The following is a 16,315-nucleotide window of genomic DNA, read 5'->3' as shown; positions in this document are numbered from 1 at the left end:
CCCACCAAACGCAATTGTTTTCTTTTTTCTTCCCATGACTGAAGCTCGCCGTGTTTATTTGGAAACAAAAGGCGAGATTTGACGCCAAATTCATGGATTGGATTATTTGACATCAATATTTGAAGATGATTTTTTTTTTCCATTGGCGCGTCCAAGTGTTTTTGTTTTGTTTGTTTTTTGTTTTTCTCGCTCCCGCGGGTGCGAGACGTTACGCAGCTGCTCTTATTTGTGTTGGCCGACCTTTCACCTCCTCTGGCAAGTCCTTCCTCTTCATGTTGAGAAATTGTCTGGCACAGGCGAGCTTATCATCATCATCATCATCATCATCATTTTGGATTTTGCATTATAATTACTGTCGTTTTTATTTCATTTTGCCTTTAGTTTTTTTTTTAAAGTTCAGCTGGTTTTAAAAAGTTTTTAGATAAGTTATTAGTTTTTTTTTGTAAGTTCTTCATTTTAGTTGAGTTTTAGTATTAGTTTTTTTCCCCTTAAGTTCAGTTCGTTTTAAGTTGTTAGTTTTTTGTTGTTTTTTTCTTCAGGTTTTTGAAAATGCCTCCGTTTAGTATTTTTTATTTTTTTACTTTTGTTGAAGTTGGTTTTAATCAGTTTTAGAGCAAGTTTTTTTTTTTTTTAGCTTTTATTAGTTTCTACTTTTAAAAATGTTTCATTTTAGTTTAGTTTTAGGATTGTTTTAGTGTTGATATATATATATATATATATCCTCGTTGTGGTTTGTGCGCGTGCAGGAAAATGGCCAGAAATCCGCTCCTTTGGTCCCGGAATCGTCTCGGCAGCGATCGTTTGCTTCTTCGCTGGACAAAAGCGTCTTACGTAAGCGTCACGCTGTCACAAAGGAGTTACACAACTTTTTTGTTTTGTTTCTGCACTTTTTTGCCTGTCGCCACCATTTTCCTTGAAGGAATGTGCTCGCTGTTGACCTTTTTGGTCACTTCCTGTTGCGGACTCCCGGAGGGCAGCGATGACGCATTCTAACCTCGCCATCTTTTGCTTCCGGGGACGCGACGCGTTTTGGCTTTCTCGTGAGAATCGTGCGCGTGCGTGTTTGCTATCTTGATTAGCCCCTGCACATGATTGAAATCATTTGCTTCAAAGGGAAGGCGATCGTAACGTTTATTGAAACAATTCCTCTCCAAACGCTCATTTCTAAGACGTAATGTTGCAAAGATCATTTGAAAATGTGGAGTGGTCCCGCGTTCATACGTATTAGAGGCACGTCTCTTCCCTGGTCTTCTTTAAAAAAAAAAAAAAAAAGATATTCTTGCATATAAATATTAGAATTGATGATGCTACATTCAAGGAAGGTGGGACTTTTGCAGCTTGATTTATTTATTTTTTTGTATTGTGTCGTACCAGCTAGCTAGCAAGCACTAAGCTAGCTTGTCAAAAAATAAATAAATAAATAAAAATAAAATACAATTATAAAGACAAGCAAGCAATGTTGGTGTTTTGTACTTGGGCTTTTTTGTTTATTTTGTTTAGTTTTTTTTTTTTTGAATAATCAGTTGTGACTTTTAAAGAAATTCAATGTAAAAAAAAAAAGAATATTCTGTTATTTTTGCTATGAGTACAAGAAATCAAAACGGTAACAAAAAAAAAAATGTGCACGCTAGCACACATTTATGCAACAGGAACCAATTTAGACTATCAGGTCACATATTGATGCATTGGCTAGGCTAGGCCACACCCCCGTGTGGGTGGACGGCCGAGGTAGTATTAGCAACTATCTTGAGTGGGGCAAGCCTGCTTCCTATTATTATTTGTTTTATTATTACATTTATTATTTATTTGTTATTTATTTATGTTTTATTAATTTATTATGTTATATTTTGTTTATTTATGATTATTAATATTTATTTTATTCTAAAATGTATTATTATTATTAATTGATTTATTTTATCGTTTTATTTTCTTGTGACTGCAGAAGATTCTTTTTTTTTTTTTTGGGGTGCAGGCCAAAGAATGAGTCATTGACGTGCGTGGTAACTTTTTAACATGTGATGTCCAAAGGTGGACTTTTTGATAAGGATGTCAGTCTCTTTCGGAGCGAGACGTCCGTCCGTTCATCCGTCCGTCCCCGTCGCGTGATGACGTTCGACGCCATCCTGGAGGAGGTGGGCGCCTTGGGGCCCTTCCAGGTGGTCCTGGTGGTCCTGATGGCGAGCTCGCGCTTGGTGCTGCCGTGCAACTTCCTGCTCAACAATTTCGTGGCCGCCGTGCCGCCGCACCGCTGCAAAGTCGGCCGCTGGAACGCGTCGGCCGGAGACGACGACGACGATGACCCGACGACGGCGTGCGAGATGTTGGCCGAGACGCCCTCGCCGCTGGCGGGGAACCGGTCGGAAGCCACGCCCACCACAGTCCAGTGTCTCCACGGATGGGTTTACGACAATTCCACCTTCTCCTCCACCATCGCCACCGAGGTAACCGAAAGCCACGCCCACTTCACCATTTTGACTTTTGCAAATCTTTTCAAACTGTTTTAAAAGCTCAGATGTGTTTTGAAAGTTGTTCATTTTAATAACAAATCATTCATTCTCGTTTTTTTTTTTGGGAAGTTCATAGATATTTAATGCTATTTTTTTTCTCTTTGTTTTAGTCAATTTAATATAATGAAATATTTTTTACGATAATAAATTTTAAAATGTTGACTGGATATGTAATGATATAATCATAATTTATTCTTATGTTTTTATTCATCATTGATTTAATTAGAATTAACCAAAGAAATGTTTTTTGTCATTATTTACAATGGATTTAAAAAATAAATAAAATGCACATCAAATCAGGTATTTTATTTTTATTTTTTTAAATAATGGCTATACGTACTTATTTAATGAATGTTTAAAAAAAAATGCTAAATGAGTAGATAAAAAAGTTCATTTGGCTATTATTGAATGAATGAATAAATTAATCAATTATTTAATATTTTTTAATGTTATACTATAGTGAAAACGGTTTATTTGGTATATTTATTTTCTTAACGACCTAATCAATTTAATTTAAAACTTAGATTTACACCAACATATTTTTATAATATATATATATATAAATAAATTAACCACTTATTTAATAACTTCAATTTAACAGCCTAATTGCTTTTTGTAACTATTTGGACCCAATAAATGACCCAGTTATATAATCAAATAAGTAAATCGTGTTAAATGTTTCATGTAAGATTTTATTGAAGTGATCATTTTTTTGTCATCATGTATAACAAATGATGTTGTGAAATGAATAAATGAATGCAAAAGAATCCATTTGAGAGGTACAGCAAATCCAAACCAAAGTCTGGCGCCAGTAAAGCAATAAGACGTCAATAAAAGGTGATATCAAAATCGTCAAAGAAAAGTCGGCGCGACTTTTGATCCCAGTCATAAACTTTTGGATTATGCACGGAGACGTCTTCAACAATTAGTCCACTTGCAAACATGGCTGACTTGTGAGTTTTGTTTATTGTTTGTCTGTTTGTCGTTTGTTGAGTGGGACCTGGTTTGCGAGCGTAAACATCTTTCCCAAACCATCAACATCATTTTCTTCCTGGGAGTGATGCTGGGTTCGCTCGTCTTTGGACTGCTCTCTGATAAGTACGAGCACGTTCACCACACACAAAAATAAAGATCTGCCTTCACTTACAAGTGCGCTTTGTTCCTTGGCCAAGCTCTTAATTCAAATCGTGGCATCTTGTACTGCATTTGAGGACATTTGAAAACATGTTGTTAGTGAGATTAAATTGATTTTTTTGGGAAGATAGTAGATTGACTAACAGGATGGATGATAGGGATGGATGGACGGATGGATGGATGGATGATAGGGATGGATGGATGGACGGATGGATGGATGATAGAGATGGATGGATGGATGGACGGACGGATAGATGGATGATAGAGATGGATGGATGGATGGATGGATGTACGGATGGATGGATGTACGGATGGATGATAGAGATGGATGGATGGACGGACGGATAGATGGATGATAGGGATGGATGGATGGATGGATGGATGATATGGATGGATGATAGAGATGGATGGATGGATGGATGCATGGATGTACGGATGGATGGATGGACGGATGGATGATAGAGATGGATGGATGGATGGATGGACGGATAGATGGATGATAGGGATGGATGGACGGATGGATGATAGAGATGGATGGATTTATGGATGGACGGATGGATGATAGAGATGGATGGATGGATGGACGGATGGATGATAGAGATGGATGGATGCATGGATGATAGTTGGATGGATGGATGGACGGATAGATGGATGATATGGATGGATGCATGGATGGATGGATGATATGGATGGATGATAGAGATGGATGGATGGATGGACGGATAGATGGATGATATGGATGGATGCATGGATGGATGGATGATAGAGATGGATGGATGGATGGATGCATGGATGTACGGATGGATGGATGGACGGATGGATGATAGAGATGGATGGATGGATGGATGGACGGATAGATGGATGATAGGGATGGATGGACGGATGGATGATAGAGATGGATGGATGGATGGATGGACGGATGGATGATAGAGATGGATGGATGGATGGACGGATGGATGATAGAGATGGATGGATGCATGGATGATAGTTGGATGGATGGATGGACGGATAGATGGATGATATGGATGGATGCATGGATGGATGGATGATATGGATGGATGATAGAGATGGATGGATGGATGGACGGATAGATGGATGATATGGATGGATGCATGGATGGATGGATGATAGAGATGGATGGATGGATGGACGGATAGATGGATGATATGGATGGATGCATGGATGGATGGATGATATGGATGGATGATAGAGATGGATGGATGGATGGACGGATAGATGGATGATATGGATGGATGCATGGATGGATGGATGATATGGATGGATGATAGAGATGGATGGATGGATGGACGGATAGATGGATGATAGGGATGGATGGATGGATGCATGGATAGATGGATGGTATGGATGGATGGATGGATGCATGGATGGATGGATGATATGGATGGATGATAGAGATGGATGGATGGATGATAGGGATGGATGATATGGATGGATGGATGGATGATAGAGATGGATGGATGGACGGATGGATAGATGGATGATAGGGATGGATGGACGGATGGATGCTAGAGATGGACGGATGGCTGGCTGGCTGGACGTCGGCACAGTTTGCATTTGCGTCAATGCGCACGGTTGCTCCCCGCAGAAGAGGAAGAAGCGACTGGCATATAATCCGACTTGCGAGCATCAATGCAAAAGTAGTGCTTCGGTGTCGCTTTCCAGCGGGCGTGCGCACTGCATGTGGCTGTTGTCGTGTGTGCAGTTACGGCCGTCGCGGCAGCCTGCTGCTCTCCTACGCGCTGTCGCTGGCGTTGGGCCTGGCGAGCGCGCGGGCCGACTCGTACGCGACCTTCGCCGCGCTCAGATTCGTCTGCGGGAGCGCGCTGGCCGGCATCAGCCTCGTCTCCGTCACGCTCTGTGAGGACGCAACGCAACATTCTGCACAACTTTTTCAACTTCAACGCACATCTTCATAGATGTGCCCAAATATATATATATATATTTTTATTTTTTTTTAAATATATCAAATGTCGTTATATTGCACCAAAAATGAAAACAGCTGAAGCGTGCATTATTTTTGGTGTACCACTAGAGGGAGCCCGTGTAGGCCTCTTTGAGAATCACTTTTCTACACTTTTGTGCTTCATAAAAGCAAACAGTCATAATAATAACTTGATTGAATCCAATGAAAGCGTTTGTGCATCATTTATGATTAATGCGATTGCGCTGCCCATGCTGGTGTGCGCGTATTGACCACCAGGGGGCACTATGTTGCATTCAGACGTACTACATGTTGATTTTTGGGGGGGTTTTCAATATAAGGACTCTTTTGTTCGAAAATAAAACAAATACTAAAACTATTTTATAAACATTTTTTAATGAGTTTCTCTTCAAAAAAATATCAATTATGTCACATAGCACATTGGCTTTTTTAGTGGGAAAAAAATGCAAATGTAATTCTTTACAATTTGACTTTTTTCCTCATTCAATTTTATGTTGTTGTTTTTTTCCTTTTTTTATTATTATTTTGCAAGGTAGCCACAACTTGTCCACAATATGTATTTTGTTTCAGGCGTGGAGTGGGTGACGTCACCGCACAGGGCCTTCATGTGCGTGATCGGCAGCCTGTCGTGGTCGCTAGGCAACATGCTGCTGGCCGGCTTGGCCTTCCTCTTCAACGACTGGCGCCCTCTGGTGGTGGCGGTCACGGCCCCGCTGGCCTTGGCCGTCCTCACCTGGCGGTCAGTCAAGAGTACGTCATTTGCCAACAGGTAGTGAGCGAGCGGTGTTTGATTTTTGGTCGTTGCGCTTTTATCAGGTGGGTTCCCGAATCGGCGCGCTGGCTTTTGGCCAACGCTCAGGTGGAAAAAGCGCACGTGTACCTCAACAAATGCGCACGCGCCAACAAAAGACCAAAGTTGGCTTCCAAAGACAAACTGGAGGTAGCCTTTATTTATTTTTATTTTTATTTTTTTCATTAAAAAGTTGCCATCCAAAGACAAACTGGAACTAAACTATATTTACGGGGTTGTTGTTTTTTAAACATTATAAAGTTAATATTATTATTTTTTTGTCGAGGAAAAAAATATATATATATATATATTTTTTTTTCAAAATATTATTTCTTTTTTTTTCAAGTAAAAATCCAACTTTAGGGTTGTAATATTGTGACTTTGTGGGGGGGGGGAGCACATCTTATTTTACTACTTTTGTCACCAAAAAAAATTTAATATTTTAATATTATGCTTTTTTTTGTCAAAAAAAAATAAAACTTTAATTTTGCAATGTTACGTTTTTTTTATTGAAGAAATACAACTTTAATTTCTGAATATTAATTTTTTTTACAAAATAAAACAATTTTAATCTAATATCACAGCTTTTTTTTATCTAAAAAATGGCATTTTAATCTTGCAACATTACTGTAATAAATAGAAACGCCGGCCGCCTTTTCACCCCCAAAAATACATTTCATGACTTTTTTTTTGTCTTTTTTTTTTTTGTAATGAATTTGTTTTTTTTTGCTGGCAAAAAGTGTGAATGCTGTCCGTCTGTCCGTCCGCATCGCGCAGGCTTTGTGCAGCGCGGAAAGGTCAAACAAGAGCCAAAAGTTGACCTTGCTTCACCTCTTCAAGACTCCCGAGCTCAGAAAGATCTCGTTGGTCAGCGGAATCGCCTGGTGGGTGCGAGCGCTTGCATCTCCTTTTTTTTTTTTTTCCCGAATGTCTCGTTCTCGTATCGTTTCATCAAGAACAGAAAAGAAAATCATTTCATTTTGAGCAATATGAGTATTTCAGTAATCGGCATTTGATGAAAATATTCTCCGGTATTTATGTTCTACATGTCTTTACTGTTATGACCACTGGAGGGAGCCTGATGATGTCGTTGCAGTGCACCAGAGGGATCTGTGATCTGATGTGGCAGCCATTTTGCATCCACACAATAGCAGATAGCAAACTCGATGGCGCTACGCACAAATTAGTGACCAGACTGTTAGACAATTGCATGTCTTGACCGTTATTAGTACAAGACGACATTTACAAATAAAAAATTTTTGTGTGCGTGTGTCTTTACCGTCATGACGTGAAAACGTGTCGCAGGTACGGCACGGCGGTGACGTATTACGGCATCAGCTTGAACTTGGGCGGCTTCGGCCTCAACGTGTACCTGACGCAGTTCGTGTACGCCGCCATCGAGATTCCCGCCAAGCTGCTGATTTACCTCCTGATCGACCGCGTCGGCCGCCGGCCGTGCCTGGTCGGCACGCTGGTGCTGACGGGAACGTGCGTCGGCGTCAACATCTTTGTGCCCAAAGGTACCGGTCTGGATACACCTTCACAAAAACAAAAACAAAAACAAAATAGCATGTCAGGATGTACATGAAGTAAGTATGACGTCTTGTAGAAATACTGCGATAGGCTGGCGACCAGTTCAGTGTGTCCCGCCTACTGCCCAAAGCCAGCTGAGATAGGCTCCAGCACCCCCCTTGTGATGTTATTGCAGAAATACATAAATGAAATATGAAACATTACAGAGGGCTGTAACATATATATTAGAGATGTACAGTATCGTCGTCCAATATATGACAAAAGTATATGCGTTGAAGATGGAAATATGGTACATTAAAGTTTTCTACACATGAAATATCATGTGGGTTCTTTTTGTTGTTGTTGTTGTGTTTGCAGACATGTGGCAGCTGCGTTCGGCGGTGGCCATTTTGGGCAAAGGCCTTTCGGAAGCCTCCTTCACGACCATCTTCCTGTACACCTCCGAGCTTTACCCCACCGTGCTCAGGTGAGGGAGGTGCTCTCCGCTCGCCTCGTCCTGATTGGCTCGCTTTCATCCAATCGGCGCGTTTGAATTGTGCTCCCGTTGCGGGCCACGTCTCGCATGAAGCGGTCACGTGCTGCCCCCTGCTGGTCACCAGCCTGTTCTCATAAATCCGCCGCGTCTGTTGAATGTGACGTAAACAGGAGCCATTCGAGGCGGGTAGCTATGAAATATGACGTCAATGTTGCGTTCAGGCAGAGCGGTCTGGGCTTCACCAACGTGTTGAGTCGCGTGGGCGTGTCCGCGGCTCCCCTGGTTCTCTTCCTGGAGGAGGCGTGGTCCGTCCTCCCGCAGGTGGTCTTGTGCGCAGGCGCGCTCACCTGCGGCCTGCTGGCGCTGCTGCTGCCCGAGACCGCCCACCGCAGGCTGCCCGAGACCATCCGGGACGTGGAGACGCCCGCGCGCTGGTGGGTCACGTGACTCCGCCTGCGTTATTAGCGTGTTTGCTAACCTTCTTTTTGTTTTGTTTGTGTAGTTCAAAAGGACACGAAGAAATTCCTCTGGAGACCAAGAATACAACATGATGGAAAAATAGGTTGTTTGGTGCTAATTTTTTGTCAATGTATATTCTTTTCGTCATTTTAATAAGCTATGTTTTCTTCTCTTTGATCTGTGAACACCTTCAGTTTTTCTAATTAAGTTCATACTTTTCCATGATGTGTATGAAATGTGCTCTAAAAATAAAATGACCTTGTCTTGTCTTCTCAAAACTGCTCAGCAACAAAATGTTCCTTGTTCCTAAATAAGCTTCAACTTCAGTGGTCAGTGGAACTGTCCAAAACAAAGCCAGAATAAACATTCTGAATTTTAAACGGCATATTGCGCCTTTTCCCATAATATGTCAGAGTATTGCGCATGCGCGAGTGGTAAAAAAAAAAAAAGCTTTTTACTTTACATTATACCAATACGTTCCAAAATGAAGAAAAAACGTTCATTTGTAACTTTTCGGATTTATTATGTCTGCTCTGTAGTGCGAGATTTAGGTTGGACATTTTTTTTCCCCCATAATGCAATACGTTATTGACGCAAGTCAAAAAAAAAAAAAAGACAAAATATTAGGGGTGGGAATCTTTGACTTGTCTCACGATTCGATTCCGATTTTTGGGTCTGCATTTCAATTCGGAAATCCAAATTTGATTGACACTGATTTTTGCTTCATTTTGTACTTGAGCAAATATTTGTCATTGTAGAGGTTTCCTCCGGCCACTAGGGGTCAGTGGGGGATTAGTGTCCCTTTAAATCAAATCGATTTTAGGACATTAAAAATGGATTCTGAGTTGTACTAAATGAGAATCGCGATTTTTTTTTTTTTTTTTTTGTCACACCCCTACAAAATATGCTACGTTTGAAGCACTAACCTGCAACTACGTTTGAACGTACTCACCAGTCCAAATGTTAACTCCACATTGGCAGTTCCACGCTTGCGTCGTTATTCCGCCATTTGAAATATACATAAATGTATTTTTGCGTTATTTTTTTTCTTGAAACGTTCATGACCTCTGTCATGCCGACAACGTCCAAGTCAAGTCCGGCCCACCTGCCGGACATGCGCAAGGTGACGTTTGCACGCTTTGTCGCACGTGAGCCGTGACGAGTCTATTTGCGTTCGCAGCCGTTCCGAAAAGCGTGACGAGCGACATGTCGGAAGAAGCTTGACAACGGAACGTCCGGCTCATGCGGGGACGCTCGCTCGATCGGTCGCTCGGTTGGCATGACCCGGCCCACCCACGTGCGGAAAGATGCTTCCTATGTAGCGCAGCCCCCGACAAAAATGTGCCTCACCATCACTTGAGTCCAATAAACACTCGCCATTGTTGTTTTTGCGTGCTCAAGGTTCAAGGTTTCTTTTTACTCCTTTGCAGGAATTTGCCTTGGAAGGAGCGAGGGGCAGCTGCGTGCGTACGAGATAACAACAGGCAAGCATCAACATGCCATCCCGCATACGGGCCACTTTCGTATCAAAAGAAAGTCACGTGACCAAACCCGCCAGAAAGCAGCCAAGTAAGTGCGCTCCTCAACCAAATTTCGCCTCCAGTTGGTTTGGGGTTGTAATTCCACTGTCGACCACTAGATTGCGGCAGGCACACTTTTGTTTGACACGTTTGTAAATTGGAAAGAATGAAAACCGGAAGTATTTCAGCTCAGTCTGATCTATATACATGACTGGATAGCCCAGAGGCCAAGACTTTTGAGGTGGCGAGGCGGCCATATTGCTCCTCCCAATATATATATATATATATATATAGGTCAATGATTTTATTTTATTTTTTTGTTGAAGATTATTAAATATTTAAATATCAAATCCTCTTCTTCAATTCTTTTTTCACACCTACAGAAAGTGATGGCTGGAGCTTTGTTTTCTGATACGTGATTATTGTAAAAAAATAAAAAATAAAATAAAAAATATATATATATATAAAATGATATGATTTTTGTGCCATCCATTTCTCTTGCTCTCTCTCTCTCCATCAGTAATTTATGGTTTTAAATGTGTTTGTATTATATTTAGAGAGGGACCTTACAAAAACAAAAACAAAAAAAAAAACAAGTCGTAAATGCTATAAAAAGATGCCAAGGGAGTATTTAAGTCGTGTAATTCTATATTGTGGATTTCACTTATTGCAGGGGCGGTGTGAAACGTAACCCCCATGATGATGTGAAGGGTTGGTGGGGGGGGATTACTGTCCCCTGTTTTGACTGGTGGGAGCACATCCAACTTATTTTTGCTCCAAAATCAAAAGGAGGTTTCTTGTTGTTGTTTGCTGATCAATTGGGAGTTAGCTGCAAGCGTGCCTGATTTCCGTTGCGTTTAACTAACGAGGAACCCGTTTGTCCCCTTTTGCATGAGCGTCAGCTTAACGCGGGATGTGAAAAATTCCAAGCACGACTGCAGTGCAATCAGCCGCAGATGACGTCATTAGCCAGCTGACCAACGCCACGGACACGTGAGATTCCAGCACGCCATCTTGAAATTCCTGATGAGCTCTCGCGTGTCGGAAAGATGCGTCCACATTTACGAACTCGCCACTCCGTCCGTCAAGTCGCAACTTTAGAACGCCGCTTGCGTCACTGCACCTTGCAATTATTAGACCTTTCCCGCTATTTTGATCACGTTTTATCATTTTGTCATAATTCAACCATGGGTTGTTGTTTTTTTTAAATCAATAAATAATACATCATAATAATATAAATACATCTAAAATAATCAAATATAAATAAATGTATAAATAATAAAATCAATCATATAAAATAATACACTAAAATAAATGAATAATATATCAATAAACACTAAAAACAACAAAACAAAATAATCAAATAAATCCAAAATAATATTTTAAATGAATAAATGTGAATACACAACTTTTTATTTTCAAAATAAGATCATGACTCACCAGTCTCGTCAAGCATTGCCCAATGGAAGGCAAAAGAAGGCTACATTTGAAGGAATATGTCATGATTGTCTTTCAATTGGGCTTCTTGTTTTCCTAATGACATCTTAACCATACAAGACATGATATGATGAGTGCCTTCAAATGCAGCATTCGAGTGATGCAGGCCATCCATCAGGCTTCTTATTTATGGAATGACCTCATACACGAGACACGACTCACCAGTCGAGTCAAGCATTGCCCGAGAAAAGGCAAAAGAAGGCCCCATTTGAAGGAAATCCTTCTTGGCGACAGCCTTTGCCAGCTGTTATGTCATGATTGACCTTCAATTGCGCTTCTTGTTGTCCCAACTTAACGATACAAGACATGATGTGGCGAGCGCCTTCAAATGCAGCATCCTTGTGATGCAGGCCATCCATCAGGCTTCTTATTTTCGGAACGACCTCATACGCAGGACATGAATCACCACACGTCGTTGGTGGCGAGCGGTTATGATGTCGTCGGCCTTCAAATGCAGCCTGCTCCTCCTTATTGTCGTTCGCAGGACATTACTCACCCCGAATGTCAAGGCTGCTGAATGATTATGACGTCACGGGCCTTCAAATATGGCCTCCGCCTTCTGATTTGTATGATAACGTCGCATACAAGTTGTGACTCATGTCAAAGTGCAAGCCTGACCCTCCCCCAAAAAAGAACTTGAATGCTTTGCTTGTTGGGATGGCTAGCCTAGCGCTGTTAGCATTAGCAGATGAATTAGCAGTATCTTTTTTCAAATGCTAATCCCGGCTGCTCCTCGCCTCCGCCCGCGCTCCAAAAATAGCCTTCGGAGGCTTAAACCAAAACAAAGATGGTGGCCACTGCAGGCTGGCAGGCGCTAATCCAAAATCAACCGGGGGAGGGGGTGGGCGGGGGCGGTGCGGGAGGAGTACGTTTTCAATCCTTTACATTCTCTCCATTTTCTACTCACACGTCAAACGTTTTGACAAAGCTAATATGGGCAGACAGAGAACACGACATGAACGGCAACTTTTCGAGACAAGGAAACTGTTGTTGCTACGTTTTTGCACTGGGGGGCGCACTGACGACCTCTTAACACTGTGAAATTGGCAACCATTTAACAGCTGATATTGACACGAATGCAAAGGCTGAAAGAAGATAGCGAATAAAGTATTCCCGCCTTGTTACATTACATTTCACAAGCTCCCGCATGAAAGTGTATATCCGTCAAATGGATCATCATTCTTACGCTTTGGGGTGGAGTGAGACAAGTGCACCCAAATGTGAGGAGGCTGATCAATCAGACAAAGGAAACGAGTAACGTAGGGTGATTTATTGACAAGTGGGCAGGAAATCCAAGACTTCGACGAGACGGAACTGGACGAGACAGAACTGGACTTGACATGACAGAATTGGACTTGACAGAACTGGACTTGACGTGACAGAACTGGACTTGACTTGACAGAACTGGACTTGACTTGACATGACAGAACCGGACTTGACTTGCCTTGATGTGACAGAACTGGACTTGACATGACAGAACTGGACTTGACTTGCCTTGATGTGACAGAACGGGACTTGACTTGACATGACAGAACTGGACTTGACTTGACGTGACAGAACTGGACTTGACATGACAGAACTGGACTTGACATGACAGAACTGGACTTGACGTGACAGAACTGGACTTGACATGACAGAACTGGACTTGACTTGCCTTGATGTGACAGAACGGGACTTGACTTGACATGACAGAACTGGACTTGACTTGACGTGACAGAACTGGACTTGACATGACAGAACTGGACTTGACATGACAGAACTGGACTTGACGTGACAGAACTGGACTTGACTTGCCTTGACGTGACAGAACTGGACTTGACTTGGATTGACGTGACAGAACTGGACTTGACAGAACTGGACTTGACAGAACTGGACTTGACATGCCTTGACGTGACAAAACTGGACTTGACAGAACTGGACTTGACTGGACTTGACGTGACAGAACTGGACTTGACAGAACTGGACTTGACATGCCTTGACGTGACAAAACTGGACTTGACAGAACTGGACTTGACTGGACTTGACGTGACAGAACTGGACTTGACAGAACTGGACTTGACTTGCCTTGACGTGACAGAACTGGACTTGACAGAACTGGACTTGACTTGGATTGACGTGACAGAACTGGACTTGACTGGACTTGACGTGACAGAACTGGACTTGACAGAACTGGACTTGACATGCCTTGACGTGACAAAACTGGACTTGACAGAACTGGACTTGACTGGACTTGACGTGACAGAACTGGACTTGACAGAACCGGACTTGACATGCCTTGACGTGACAAAACTGGACGTGACAGAACTGGACTTGACGTCACGTGACGTGACAAAACTTGAATTGACTGTAGCTTGACGTGACTTTAGCTTGAGCAACCCCACCGAACCGAAACATGACAATCATAAACAACGCAAAGTACATTTCAATATTGAAAGAGTGCAAGAGCAACAGAAACGCACACCAAAAAATATTGTGCAAAAAGGATACAAAATGTTTTGTGTACTGATGCGCGCCTGTTGAGCCATGCAGGCAAGTAATTGACTTGAACATGTTTCATGCACTATTTATACTAAGCATATTTAGCCTGGGATGACATTTTTGTTGTTTCCGCTCGTCTTTGCTTGACATGAATTCAGAAATAAGAGTGAAAGTTGTCATGAACGGAGCACATCCCATTTTTTCCCCCTAATTATGTACATGCAAAGAGAAAACATTCACAGTTGTACTTTTTCAGGGATGAATTCTCGTGGATTTGTATCTGTTAGCAACTAAAGCTAAATAGGACTTTAACTTCATGCAGTTCCACAAGTTAAGCTGATTTGATCTTAGTAAAAAAAAAAAAAGAAGAAAAGTGTTTCCCATGCAGGTCCACATTTGGCAAAGATCAAACGACATGTTGTGATGTCGAGCCCCCAACCGGGCAAGGAAAAGCTCAAATTGCCATTTCAGGGAAAGAGAAACCTTGCGAAAGGACCGCAGGTGAATGTATAAACATACACAAAAACTCGTTCAACTTTGCAACACACGTCAGGCCTGGCAAAAAAAAAAATATATATATTTCATATTAACCCTGTGCTGGCGTGTTCACACTTCTAAACAATCGGCCCTGGCATTTTGACTTGGGCCCGCCGGCCCAACTCTTGTCTGACATGTAACTCTGCCACTGATGTTTATTGATGATGTTTCAGTTTGCTATCTATAATGAAAATGGATTTGATGACATTTTAGGGGGTGCTTCAATAGCACCCCCTAAAATGTCCTCAAATTTTGATTGCAAACGGCGAATGTCATGTTTGTTATCCGACATGACGGAAAAAAATTAAAAAACCATGAATGAGACTTAAATTGTGAATGGGACTCGAGTGACAGCTTGTGTGACTTTCACAAGCAGATCATCGTCTCGCTCCGCTCTTAAAGGCGCTTTCAAACCCCCCACCCCAAAGCAAGCTTGCAAAACACACGTACCCCCCCTCGCTCGCTCGCCCCACCCCCAGCCGCCTCAATCGGCAGTATATTCCCCGCGAGCTGACTGGCAGGCTTTTGTCCGAATGTCAGCGGGGAAGCCGGCGGACGCTGAGAGAGCGGATTTTCTTACTGTTGTTGGTGGAAAGACGACGGGGGTCGGGGGGGGGGCGCTTTCAAGACCTGAGAGCGGACCGAATAACCTGCAGTGGTGGGCGGTCAGGACCAGCAAGGCCTTTCACCTACACACGGAAAAAATAAAAAATAAATCAACTTTCAAATACACCCATTTTTGTTACAACAAAATGTGTTACTTCTGGTTTGATGACGTGAATTGATGCTCAAGTCTTGGTTTAAAATGAAAATGCAATGTCAGCAGCAGATTCTGAATTTCATCACTGATCACGTCAAATTCTTCCCGTCGGCGAGTGAAATCCGTGCTTAATTGGGATTCAAGTCAGGTGACTTGACTTGACTGTTGCGTAGCATTCCGCACAATTTGTTGTGCATGCGTCACACTTGTTGAGGAGAGCAAAAGTAATGGGACATTTGTTTTCGATCTCATTCTTACACGGAGATTAAAACGTTTGTAAAGTTGGCCATGAATAGGCCTCACTGCAGGAGGATGCAGCGGGGGTGGGTTGGGGGGGGGTCACGCACAGTAACTCAGCGACCTTAACGACGTCCATGATGCCAACACTGTCACGAAACAAATTAAACTCATAAATCACAATATTTTATTTGTATTCATTTGTTCCTTTTGTGAAAGCGAAGTAGACTGCGGGAGTCCATTGCAAGATGGAAGAAGGGAACCTTTTCATCCAGTAAGAAGCCCCGTGAGTCATAAAGCTTCCTGCGTATTGATTAGCTAATGCGCATTCCACTTGCACAGTCATGTTGGACGACATTCTTCCCGTTTGGCTTTTTATTAGCTACTCACCACAATCAACACACTTTTTCTTCTTTAATTGTCCA

At 42.1% G+C, this 16,315-nt stretch overlaps 1 protein-coding gene and 1 long non-coding RNA gene across 10 annotated transcripts in view; one reads left to right on the top strand and one right to left on the bottom strand.

Annotated features, from left to right (window-relative positions):
* LOC144001025 (uncharacterized) overlaps positions 1-16,315 on the bottom strand; it is a 29,276-nt gene that overhangs the window by 10,650 nt on the left and 2,311 nt on the right. For 2 of the 4 annotated variants that reach the window (XR_013278354.1, XR_013278357.1), the window contains 3 exons: positions 15,474-15,582; positions 7,674-7,932; positions 3,180-5,517 (listed from right to left, as the gene is read on the bottom strand). This is a non-coding gene — a long non-coding RNA (uncharacterized LOC144001025). Of the gene's footprint in view, positions 1-3,179; positions 5,518-5,911; positions 6,338-7,673; positions 7,933-15,473; positions 15,583-16,315 lie in introns of those variants that run through there. The other 2 variants (XR_013278355.1, XR_013278356.1) reach the window with 2 other exon arrangements.
* Positions 11-10,430, top strand: LOC144001023 (solute carrier family 22 member 7-like). 6 transcript variants are annotated; one of them, XM_077494946.1, is made up of 11 exons: positions 11-2,441; positions 3,502-3,605; positions 5,365-5,519; positions 6,175-6,343; positions 6,421-6,544; positions 7,172-7,278; positions 7,700-7,914; positions 8,285-8,393; positions 8,624-8,836; positions 8,905-8,964; positions 10,292-10,430. In XM_077494946.1, exons 1-10 carry the CDS (start codon positions 2,019-2,021, stop codon positions 8,951-8,953), a joined length of 1,668 nt encoding a protein of 555 aa, XP_077351072.1. In that variant the 5' UTR covers positions 11-2,018; the 3' UTR covers positions 8,954-8,964; positions 10,292-10,430. The 6 variants fall into 6 exon arrangements, with proteins under 6 accessions (XP_077351072.1, XP_077351073.1, XP_077351076.1 ...); XM_077494947.1 differs by lacking the exon at positions 10,292-10,430 and having other exon boundaries at positions 11-831; positions 2,029-2,441; positions 8,905-9,246; XM_077494950.1 differs by lacking the exon at positions 5,365-5,519.

This window comes from Festucalex cinctus, chromosome 14, assembly GCF_051991245.1.
Source record: "Festucalex cinctus isolate MCC-2025b chromosome 14, RoL_Fcin_1.0, whole genome shotgun sequence".
NCBI classification, from domain to species: domain Eukaryota; kingdom Metazoa; phylum Chordata; class Actinopteri; order Syngnathiformes; family Syngnathidae; genus Festucalex; species Festucalex cinctus.
Note: the sequence above shows the minus strand (reverse complement) of the source record. Positions and strands in the feature narration are given on the sequence as shown.

What these genes read in the sequence shown, in the direction of transcription:
- LOC144001023 (XM_077494946.1), top strand. Translation starts at nt 2,019, where the DNA reads ATGTCCAAAGGTGGACTTTTTGATAAGGATGTCAGTCTCTTTCGGAGC. An exon ending in CTTCCAAAGACAAACTGGAG is followed by an intron (nt 6,545 to 7,171) that starts GTAGCCTTTATT and finishes CGCATCGCGCAG; the next exon opens with GCTTTGTGCAGCGCGGAAAG. An exon ending in GTGGAGACGCCCGCGCGCTG is followed by an intron (nt 8,837 to 8,904) that starts GTGGGTCACGTG and finishes TTGTTTGTGTAG; the next exon opens with TTCAAAAGGACACGAAGAAA.